Below are 12072 nucleotides of genomic sequence, written 5' to 3'. Positions count from 1 at the left end.
GTGCTCTCTCCACATTTTCTTTTTTTCTCTTCCACTCACCCGGTATCACCCTCCAACCATCTTCCCCCATTTATCCTGTTTCTAGCTCTATTATGACCCTATTCACACTCTATTATTGTGTAAATTCTGTCTCTCCTCTGTGCACCCTGAGAGCATGAAGCACGTCATTCTTTTCAGTTAAATCCCCAACAGAGCACCTAGCAGAAAACCTAACAGGTGGTCCTGGAAGATGTTTTGAAATAAATGAATAAAATATATTATTTAGGGCTTCCCTGGTGGCGCAGTGGTTGGGACTCCGCCTGCCGAGGCAGGGGACACGGGTTCGTGCCCCGGTCCAGGGGGATCCCGCGTGCCGCGGAGCAGCTGGGCCTGTGAGCCATGGCCGCTGGGCCTGCGCGTCCGGAGCGCGACGGGAGAGGCCACGGCAGTGAGAGGCCTGCGTACCGCAAAAAAAAAAAAAATAATAAAAAAAAATATATATATATATACTGCAACATACTGCCAAGAGCCCTGGATCAGCAGTCAGGAAACTCTGACTCTAGTGGCAGCAATAATGCTGTGTCTGCAGGTTCTGCAGCTTCAGAGTTAGCATTTTAGTATCAGTTTCCTCTTCTAGAAAATGGGACTTTTACTTGCTCTGTTACTGTGTATGGTTCCACAAAACGAGATGATGAAAGTAAAAAGCGCTTATTGTTAGGGTAGCTTAAAGCACCATGGTCACTTCTGTTGAAATAACATTATTTGTATATCAAACTTCCTAAATTTAAGTAGGGACTCTATTAGGACAGGCAGATTTAATTAATATGTTTATTCAATTTTTCTTAAAATCGAAGATTTTAAGAAATCTGATTTACATGATGTCATCACAAGTATGCTGCTGTTTTCAAACAGAAATGGCCCATGTTAACTGCACTGTGTCTTCCAATCTTAATTTTAAGTTACACATAAAGAGTCTGGCTATTTCCTTACCAGGTTCTGGAAGGTCTAACTTTGCCCGCTTTAGTTCTACCATAGAAATCTGGAGCTGCTCTATTACAAAGTCGTCTTCGAAGAAAAAATCCTTTGCCAAGGTCTCCTGAAGAAATTCCACAAGTTCTTCCATAGACAATTTCATAAGATGTTCTGAGAAAGGAGGAAAAGGTAAACAACAGCTACTTTAGGTTGAGAATATAATTATTCTATTGTGATGTATGTTTTTAAAAGGGCACAGCATACAATTTATACATGGCCTTGTGAATTTCACCGAAACTGAGTAGACCAACAGCTTTTCTGATATTAAAGCAGTCACAGAGAAAAGCAGGTACCCCTGGGGGCTTGGGGAGAGGCGAATGCTGCTAAATACGTTCTCGTTGGTGTAAGAATAACCGGACCTGGGTATTAATATTCCCCCAGAGCCACCCAGGATGACATGTGCGCTTTCTGTTTCACTGATACGGAGCTCCAACTGTTATAGGCACATCCACTTCTAGGTCTGTATTTTAACTGTCTCAGAATTTCTCAAAAATCTGGATTATTAATTTTATTTGTATTTCTACGTATGAAAAAATTCAAATTACAGATACAAAGCAGAAAGTAAAAATCAGCTAAGATCCACTAGCCAATGACCTACAAGCAGATGTATGTACATGTGTATCAATTTACAAAAATAAATGATACTCTCTCTGTTATTCACCTCCTTGTTTTTCCCCCACTCGATGGCGTACATCACTGATACCTCTCACTTCAACAAACATGATTTTATACCACCATCATTAACTATATAAGAGTCCGTTGTATTGTACGCTCTATACTTTACTTAATTGGTCTTCTAATATTGGGCATTTAGGTTGCTTCTAATTTTTTTTTTTACTGTTTAAAATCACTGTGTGATTTTTTTTTTTTTTTTTAGTAACAATGTCTCTAAATATTGGTAAGGCCATCAGGGAAAAAAACAAGAAAAAAATCTTACGAGCTTCAGCTAACTATTGGTCCAGTTTTTGAAGGTTTATATGGTGAAGGAACTTCATGTAAGTCCTTGAGCTGTGTTTTCCTAACAAGAAAAAATACACAGCAGCAGACAAAGGTTTTCCACAGCTTATTTAATCTAATGACATGGTAGGAAAAAAACTAACCGTTATGCTTAAAGTTTATTTACAAAAGGTAGAGAAACTTTTTACTTGTCAAAGTTAAGTAAGAGTCTGAAGTAAAACATAATTTAAGAGGAGGAAGAGAGCTACAGGGAAATAGAACATCATGGTTTTACTTTCTCACTGCTTAGGGAACATTAAACTAATAATGTTTAAACTAACTAATGTAAACTAATGATGTTTAGTATACTAAGAGTATACTTTTGCTCTACATTTTTGTCAGTTCATAATCCAGAAAGAGAGAAAAGAAGTAAAGGGGGTGAGAGGAGAGACTGATTGATTTCCTGCGGTTATGATAGACACCGAGTCTTGGGAGATAATTCATTGCCAAATTGTTTCATCTTGGTGTTGTGGTTTGCGTGTTGGCGGAGGGAGGGAAATGGACCACAACACTTCTGAATCCTCTTCTTTCAGAGTAAACTATACAGTAGTGATTTCAAAGTTTCATTCCAACCTAGAATTTGGATAATCTGGTGCTCCTGAAGGCCACGCTTTTCAAGTAAGCAATCAAGCAATCTCATATCAAAGTACCTAACACATTCTTAGAACAAAGCCAAGCACAGCAGGGAGAAAAACTATAAAACATGACCCCAAGCACTCAATTAGCTTATAAGTTATGGGGGCAACTGAAGAGATGATCATTCAAGAACAAGATAGGATGCAGAGTATACAATGAACGTGAACCTAGGCTGTGCCCTAGGCTGGAAGTGTTGTGTGAGGTTCCAAAGCTTCCAGTGACTCTCTTCTCTGCATTGTTACAAGATGAGTCACCAAAGTTTTAAGGTTGGGTTGAGACTTTAAGACGGAAAAACGTTCTTCATATTCATAAAGAGAAACTCTCATTCCTTGACTTAAGGAATTCCTTGACTTAAGGCACAGCATATCAAATATACAGAGCCCTTGAAATATTGCAACTGAAGGCTTTTAAAAGCCTTGCGTTACATTTGGGCAACTGTGGACATGGACTGTACTTGCTTCAGAGGCCGCAAAGCAGCCAAACAGGGAGATGAGCTGGAGGTTCCCCAACTCTGGTCTACGGCGTGGGGCTGGATGCTTTTTTCCTGGGTGAAGGACACAGTAAAGGAAAACGTCCTCACTAGCCCTTTTAGCTAAGGGGCCTGGCTTCTTTAGTCTCTCCCTTTTCCTACTACAAACCTGAGATTCAGACCAATGAAAAGAAATAAGGGATCCCCCCTGGAAACAAATAACTAACAGGAATATTATTATTAGTGAAACATATACACTGCATTCTACTGAAGTGTGAAGATGAAAATGACATAGAGAAAAAAATCAAAGACGTTTTCCAACGTAGTAAGCTTCTGGTCATGAGGAAGAACCAATGAAAGTAAAGTGCCAACTGAAGATAATTTCACTGATTCCCAAGAATTTTTTAAACTCATTACTGAAAGAAAATGAATTTGAATTTGGGTGGGTAATGAGAAATCAAAGTTAAAACAAGGCTAGGTTTTTGTGAAATCTTTATAATTAAAACATTTTCTTACTTCTGTGTAATTTTAAGATTGTGTAAGACATAGCAGTAAGAATTCGTTCTCCTTCAAAGATATAGATGTCCCATATTCTGAGGTTTAGTGTAAAGGGAGTCTACAATTAAAACAAAACAGAAATAAGATTAACAGTTTGCCCTTGGCTGGAATTTGTAATTTTATGATTGGGCTTTGTAAATAAATACTCACCCGATCAAGGAAACATTGAAAAAACCATTTCATTGTGTAAAAACTTGTGTAGATTTCTTGAGAATCCTGGAAAAAACAAAGACTTCACAACTTCTGGATTGTAGCACACAAAATATGACAATACAATACTAAAAGTTAGGCAGGTTTTTGGAGGTAGCTGTCACAGCTAAACAAAACCATTCATTACAAATCTCTTTCGTGCTGGAGTAGTTCCACTTCTTCTCTCCTGACTCCCTCTTCTCCCTCAATTTTACTTTTGAAAATCACCCTGAGAATAAACCCTTCATAAGATAGGACTGTAATACAACACTTTGCTTCTCTTTAACATATTCTAAAGGGACGTATCCTTGCTTTACTAAATTACTGTGTTTTACAGGACAGCATGTATATGGTTCACTGAGGATGAGTTTGTATGACTCTTAAAATATTTTAGTGTGATTAAAAAACCTCCCAAATCACTGAGAAATCACACATCCTTAAAAACTATATTGTTCGTATATATCAGCTTCAAAGTTTGATTCTATGAGTTAGGGCTGTGATAGTTCATCCGTACTCAATTTCACAAATCTAACGTCCTTTGAAAAACTGGGAATTACAACTGCTCAGTAAATGACATGGACAAGACTATAAATCAATAGGGTAATTGGGACCAATGGCTGCACTCAGGTCTTCTAGCTTTATTCTTGGTGTAGGTGGGTGTAAGTCAATGTCACATCTACCTACCAAGTGCTGCTTAAGCTTGGACAAAAATTTATTCAGTATTTTTTCATGATGTTCTTGAAACCTCAAGAGTTTGGGAAAACCATGGACAAAAAATCCTAGAATATAAACATAAAAACAATACTTCATAAACAATACCAACAGAAATCTCTATTTTAAAGTGCAACATACTTCTTTCATCTTTTAACTGTCAACAACAACAAGAACAATGAATCCAGTAATCACCCAAATATTTTTCCTCCCCTCCAAGGAAACAATTGTGTATAAGCATTGGTTAATGAAACTTACAGTCTAGTATGTGTTTGCTAAGGATCTTCTATATCCTTGTAAAAGTATAAAAGAGGACAGAATATTTCTGAATTAAAAGGGAAACTAAGAAAAAATGGAAACTGAGGCCATTTATCAAAATTATCTGTTCTCTTGAAGTACTGGGTCATGTCTTATATGTACACATTTTTATAAGTTATTCTAATCTTGATTACTTATTTTGTTTTACCATTAATACATTACATAACAAACATTTTATTACCCTTTTCAGGCTTACTCCAATACCATGCCAAAGTTATTATCACTTTTTAATCCTTTCTATAAGTGATACTTAACATCAGCTAAAACATACAGGCACTATATGATCGATGTTAATATATTCTATCCCAACTCATTATACAATATAATCTATAAGATTTCTAGGAAGTAACTGTAAATGGGAAGTTAGTATTCATTTTGTGTATTTAAGTCATGGAACTTTACATCTATTTTCATTCAAAAATTTCCTTTCAGATATTCTATATAATCTGTTAAAAAGGATGCATACACAGTGAATTTATCATTTATCCACATTAGTGTTTTCCAACCTGGGTTCTACTTAACTTCGAAAGATGTTACTAAATGTTCTGTTTTTAAAAGAATCCAGGAGAAATACTGTGTGTTATATATACCCTTCTTGCCTATGTTCATGAGGCATAGGAACGTCTGAATGTTTCTAAGTTGCTTTATGGACTAAAGAAACCTCGTTTTCTTCGTTTAGCTCATCTCTCAGCCTTACTGGCTCTTGGAGTCCATTTTTCCGCACAGCACACCTGTTTCCAAAAAGTGAAACTACGTCCCTCCAAGAACCCAAAGAACACACTGCTAGGAAACACAGCTTTATAATCTTCAGGGAAGGGCTACTTCTTAGCTAATTCTCCGCTTTCTAAGGCGCGTGTAGAACTTCCCAGACAGCAACTTCCTCCCTTCGTAACACTGTCCAGTGAAGCGAGTCCATAAAAAATCCATGTCTCTCTTTCTGTGCCACTTTCATGGTCAATTTGATAGGAATGGGAGTTGGAAGAATTTCAATAAAAAGTCTGATTTTGAAAAAGGCAATCCCTTCAGTAATACACAAGTGCCCAAGGGTGCTAAGATACCCAACTCTGCTTCACTTTTCAGTGGTGTCCCAGACTTGATATTTTAAATCTCATTTTCTTCAGCCCTCACTTTTTTCTACACATTTGTGATACCAATTTCATATAGGAAATGCAAAGAACTGAGGTAACCTTCAGTTATATAATTTCACAGGCAGACCTTGAAACAAATATCTCTAAGTACAAACTTACCCATAATAATGACCTAAACTGCTTTGGTAATGTAAATGTTAGGATAGTAAAATTAATACTGCTTTATAGATTAGACTGGTGACAATAATTACTGAAAGCAAGCTATCAGGTTTGTTTAAAAGAATGAATTTTCTAAAATTGGGCGGTATTCCACATAATTACATACTACTTAAACCGTAACATTCCACTGTACTTCAAGATATATCAGCAACACCATCTCAGGGTAAAGCAAAATGAAGACTGATAAAGAAGAGTTATTCTTCTTCAAGATGTCTTTTGAAATGATACTGTCTATTGGATGGCAGCTCAATACAATGTGTCTTACTACTGGAGTCTCTTTATGGGATGCAAAGTGACCAGAAACAGTTATCATGCAGACAGTATTTATTTTTTAAAAGATTCACAGGGAACACTGAGGGAGAAACAGACAGACAGACAGACACACACAATGCCCCCACAATAACCACATGGTAAGAATGTGAGATTTAATAAACTATGGTCTATGGAAGGTCATACTTTTGAAACTTTAAAATACTACTTTAATATGCGGCAGGTTCCCTACCGCATAAAGCTTTAACATTCACAAACAGAACTAAGATGGTCCATTCTCAGAGTGATTAGTGTTAAAATTGTTTTTAATTTGGTATTATCACACGCAGCGGCACTGGGAAAATAATTTTGCATTACACGGACAAATGCCACTTTTATTTCCAAGAGAAGCTGCAATCCAAACTCTCGCAAGTAAAGTTTACTGCATATGCTTGGCAAATATAACGAAAACGTTATTAAAAACCTCCTTCTAACTTGAAAACCAAAAAATTATGCAAGTTTTGAAATATTAAAAAATAAAGTGGCCAGAATATGTTATCAGCCTTTTTACTGTAAAATGGAGTCAATTTTACAGCTGAGACAACTGAAACACACACATGAAATACAAAACTACTCAATTACGGTGTACCTTTCCTTTAAACACCTGTCATTTCTCAATTAATACTCTTTGACAAAGAAGCAGACATCACAACATCCAGTCAACAGGAGACATCTCACTGAATGCACGACTGTCCAAAAGTTCTGAACAAAAGCTCTCAATAATTCAGTTTTTCCTAAATTCTTCTAAACCTAAATTAGTTTCTCCTGACTGGGCCAAGTAAGGAAAGAGTTTTAAAATGTCAACAGTATACTTTGTAGTAAACACGAAGGAATATAAACATGAACAGAAAAGTTTAGAAATAGAGAAGAATTAAATGAGAAACTAGTAACAAACACTAATGAATTAAAGAAGCCCCTAAACATTTTTTTGTACTTAACCCTACCGATCATCTTCCAAAGTCTGACTTTGTTTGAATTTGCCTTTTTCTCCCTCCCTTGTTTGTTGCTGATGATCAACCATGGGGTTTTCTTACCATGCATGGCATGTTTGGGGCCTGAGAACAGTTTGACCAGGGCCCAGAAGGCGTCTTCTTCATTCATATACATGAGGAGTAAGGCTGTGATCTGGCTCATCCCCTGACAGTATCCAACTTCCTAAAGAGAAAACGAGAACAGAGAAACTGGGGGTTTTCAGATCGAATTACATGTACATGCACATATAAAAAACTGATGTAGAAAATAATCAGAAAATGCCTAAACACATTATTTAATGGCAATTCTATAGAGAGATATTACAATCTCAACAGCACTGAGCCACATACTATCAAAGAATGCACCTGGTATTGGAGAATAAACGAAGAAGTACAGGCAAGTCTAACCTATGCAGATTTTACTGAGCCCTGTTCAGTAAGTACCATTATACCTTCTGTAGAGGCTGTTTATTTTTCTGTTTTGTGTGTGATTCTCAGCTCAACAGTCCTCTTCTTTGCTCAGATGCTGGCAAATTTCTCTCCTCATATAGTTCCCAAATTTGCTGTCTTTTCTCCTCTACACTTCCGGACCCTTATACAGACACATTGCGGGGTACCTATCCAGCCTATGCTCCTTCCCTGAGAACTGCCCACTCTCCCCATAATCCCTGCTTATAACATGGCCTTAGAGATTCATGTCTGTGCCATGTGAACCAAAGCTGATGGAGCAGAGGACACCTGGCCCCAGGGAACCATTAACTGGCTGCCAGACTAATTTACTAATTTCTCTAAGAAAACTGAATAAAGCCACAGAGACTGCAATCCGATGGTGGTATGCACTTGAACAGAATGGTCATGGTGAGTCCATGGGTGCAATACTAGCCTTGGAAAAACAGATAAGCAGACAAACAAAGCAATCTGGAGAGAGAACCAGTGGAACGAACAGTTCCCAGAGACAATCAGAGTTACCACATGGCCACAGAGTGGAAGAGAGAGAAAGGGAAGCTCTTCTCACTGGAGGCTTCTCACTCTCCAGCTCCAACTCCCCTGAGCTTCATTTCTGTGAGAAGTCCCTTTAATCAATCCCTTTTTAACTTGCCCTTGTTTTGAGTGAATTTCTGTCCCTTGTAACTTAAAGGTTTTGACTATAACAGGAATGATATACCCCAAGGTTCAAGGTGTCCTTCCTGGAATCTAGTCAACAAGCATTTATTTGGCATCTACACTGGTTTCGACACTAGTTGATCTTTCCCCCCAAATCTTTCTCCCCCCAGAGTAATCAATGCCTTAAGAATAACATGTTCTAATACCTAAAAGCTTAGTTTTGGCCCACTCCAGGAGACAGCAAGTAGGTACATATGGTCTCCCACCTGGACCTCACTGAATAAATGGAATGTGATCCTGGAAGGCAACCTCCCGGGGCAATGAGGAGTCACCAAGAGTCAGGCAGAAATTAACCTAGCTACCACTTCCTGTCCTCCTAGCCTGCTCATTCCAGTCCTACCTGCTTAAAATAAAAACAAGACAAGACAAACAACAACACAAAACGTAACAAAACAGTCTGGAGAAAGAGGGGGGGAAAGTGAGCTTCGCTGTCATACTGTGGTTTTTCCACTTCCCAACCAGCTCTGCTCTAAGACGCCAGGGGGGCCACAGGAGCCTCAGGAAGATCCACAGAGACCTGGAGACCATCCAGTCCTGAGATGAAGAAATGCAGGCCAAAAGGGCCTTGTCAGGAGGGAGGCCCAAAGATCTCCTCCAGGTGTTCAGAGCACAACTCAAAAAGCTGTGGGCAGGCGTGCTCCAACTTACTGTATTGTAGATAGAATATGCAGCAAGAACGTGGAACAGGGATTGCTGCCTAGAAAAAGAAATTTACATTGAACACAATTTAGTTTTTTTCACATATTTTTAAAATTATAAACTTAAAAAATAAACAACAGTTTGACTGAAGATAAACAGATAATCCAGATAAAACTACTACTATAATAAGGAAATGATCCCCGAGCTCAAATTTAAACAATACAGTCTAAACTTGAGGTTAAATTTGACAGAAAGGGTTTATAGCAAAAAGCACGAAGGGCTTCACAGCTTCTTCAATTTGTTCCCCTCTTTCACTGAACTACTCTCACTATAGAATCACCCCCACAGAAGGAGCCAGCTGGACGGAGCTGCAGACCCGCCTTCTGAAGACTCACTCACACTGCCAGCTCCGAGAAGTACCTTGCGGGGGGCGGGGGGCATGTCCCCCAGGAGGCGGTATACACCCGAAATCAGCCTCCAGCACCAGCGCTGCCTCTCCCAGGATCCAGGGGTGGGAACGGGAGTGGCTCCACACACCGTTACCTCTCGGGTCCACTAACAACATGCTTGGCTCTGCTGCTCTAGAGGTCCTGGCTCCAAAGAGAGGAATGTCCCCACCAGGAGACACAATGATTCCACTGAACTGGAAGCCGAGACGGCCACCTGGCCACTCTGGGCTCCTCATGCCTCCGAATCAACAGGCAAAGAAGGAGGTGACTGTACCGGCTGGAGGGACTGATCCCGACCACTAAGGGGAAGGGGGTGCTAGGACACAGTGGACGTAAGCAGGAGCACGTCTAGAACACAGAAGACACTTAAGGTGCCTCTGAGTATAACCAAACCCTGTGATTAAAGTCAACGGATAACCTCCACAAGCAAATTCAGGCAGGACTGCTAATGGTCCGGACTCTTCAGGAATAAAGGTTTAGGCCCCCCCACCAGGCAAAGAACCGCAGCCAGCCGAGGCACTTGCTGAGGGCAAAGGGAATATGGGGTGGGTAGTGGGAAGGTAAGTAACCAACCAGCAGTGACCACATGCCCAGTCGCAGAACTGCTGACTATATCTGTTTTGAGCATTTCCTTATTTTGATATCAATATGTTTGTGTATATACTTTAATGTGTCTTCTTCCTTCTCTTTTCCTTATCATCTAACATAAGATGTTTAATAATAGTTGACTTTATATCACAGAATTTAGGTTACACATATCAACGCAAAAAGAGTAAACACTGCCCAAGGGCGCTGCATCTTTTCGTGCGGAGGGGGTTAGCATATTTTCAGTCGTAAGTAGAATAGCTGTACCATGTCAGGCAAAGCATGCCTTTATCGTCTTTATGCGGAAATTAAGTTGACGAGGGTGGACTGTGATGGTTAGCTTTACGTGTCCACTTGGCCGGGCTACAACCCCCAGTTATTCAAACCCTAATGTAGGTGCTTTGTAAATGTCATTAAAGTACACAGTCAATTGACTTGAAGTAGGGGAGAGTGCCCTAGATAATCTGGGAAGCCCTGGGTCAAGCAGTCAAAAGGCTGGAAGAGCAGATCCGAGGCTTCCCTGAAGGAGGGACTCCTCCTGTGGACCGTGGCTTCACTCGCGCCCACCCGAGAGCTCCAGCTGCCCTTCCTGACGGCCCACCCTACAGATCTTGAACTTGCCTAGTCAGTCCCTGCAACTGTGTAAGACAATTCCCCACGATAAATCCCTTAGTTTACATCTCTTACTGGTTTCTTTTTCTCTGGTTGAACCTTAACTGATAGGAGGTCAGCAAAACTGTACCTTTCATTCCTAAACTGTCACAGTCATTTCATTTGCGTATTTCCCATCTTTCTAGTTTCACCTTTGCATGGAGTCAAGGATCTAAGAATATATTTATTGCTGACACGGCTCTCAAAAAGTAACACAATCTCTCATTTCTTTGATAACACTTTTAATAAAAGTATCTACATATATTTAAGAATTCCCAGATCATAAAATGATTTATAGCAATTTTATAGCACCTACTATGTCAAAGGTTAAAAATTTAAGTTAAATTAGCTCCTGAATTGTACACCATATGGAACAAATGATCCACCAAAATTTAAACCCTTAGAATTGGAATCAAAATTATCATCTATACAAGACATTCCAAACACTGACATTTCAAATTGATAAAGACTATTTGTACATGCTATTCATAGTTCATAATACTAAACTTTACTTACTTCACACCGTATCTGTCTCTAAACATGATATGGTCCCTAAATGTGCGGTTGACATCAAGGTCTATTTGTCTGATATCAGGTGAACAACCCCGTGCTCTGTGTTTTAATTTCTGAAGAGGAAAAAGAGGGGAAGAAAGCACATTTTTATGTAAATCGGTTGTCAAAAAGCCTATGACAAATGGTAAAATAATTCTCTTTAAAAAACTTTTGACTTAGGAAAGCCATTTCCATGGTTCAAAAATGAAAATATGAAAAGGTGCACAATGAAAGGTTTCTCTCCATCCACACCCCCTCCTCTCCCTCCTCCCACCCCCTCCTCTCCCTCCCATCCTGCCAGTACAGTTAGACTTTCATTTTGGATGGAGAGCGTTTTGGAGTTTGTGTTCCTAAGACTCTTCACAGCTGAGCCATGCAGTTCACTATGCTCCCTTTCTTCTTTCTAGCACAATGTTCTTGTTTTCCTTGGGGCTTATCATTGCCTTGTTTCTTGATTTGCTTCATTTTCTACATATGTGTCACTAATTCAATCCAAACTCACTTTAAGTTGCATCAACCTCTCCTGGTGCTATTCTAACAGAACAGGAACCCTCCCT

General features: G+C 39.4%; 1 protein-coding gene across 12 annotated transcripts in view; it reads right to left on the bottom strand.

The window, feature by feature from the left end:
• Nucleotides 1–12072, bottom strand: part of USP6NL (USP6 N-terminal like) — a 208228-nt gene that overhangs the window by 33432 nt on the left and 162724 nt on the right. For 10 of the 12 annotated variants that reach the window (XM_022580293.3, XM_089906509.1, XM_089906504.1 and 7 more), the window contains 7 exons: nucleotides 11480–11589; nucleotides 9288–9336; nucleotides 7539–7659; nucleotides 4544–4638; nucleotides 3821–3886; nucleotides 3629–3728; nucleotides 970–1122 (listed from right to left, as the gene is read on the bottom strand). In XM_022580293.3, the coding sequence (XP_022436001.1) occupies nucleotides 970–1122; nucleotides 3629–3728; nucleotides 3821–3886; nucleotides 4544–4638; nucleotides 7539–7659; nucleotides 9288–9336; nucleotides 11480–11589 (694 nt within the window). The remainder of the gene's footprint in view (nucleotides 1–969; nucleotides 1123–3628; nucleotides 3729–3820; nucleotides 3887–4543; nucleotides 4639–7538; nucleotides 7660–9287; nucleotides 9337–11479; nucleotides 11590–12072) is intronic. The other 2 variants (XM_089906511.1, XM_089906513.1) reach the window with 2 other exon arrangements.

Source organism: Delphinapterus leucas, chromosome 2 (assembly GCF_059928025.1).
Source record: "Delphinapterus leucas isolate spDelLeu-1000000601 "Yukka" chromosome 2, BTC_Dleu_Yukka2, whole genome shotgun sequence".
In the NCBI taxonomy this organism is placed as follows: domain Eukaryota; kingdom Metazoa; phylum Chordata; class Mammalia; order Artiodactyla; family Monodontidae; genus Delphinapterus; species Delphinapterus leucas.
The sequence above is the reverse complement of the archived record's forward strand: the minus strand, read 5'-3'. Positions and strand labels throughout refer to the sequence as shown.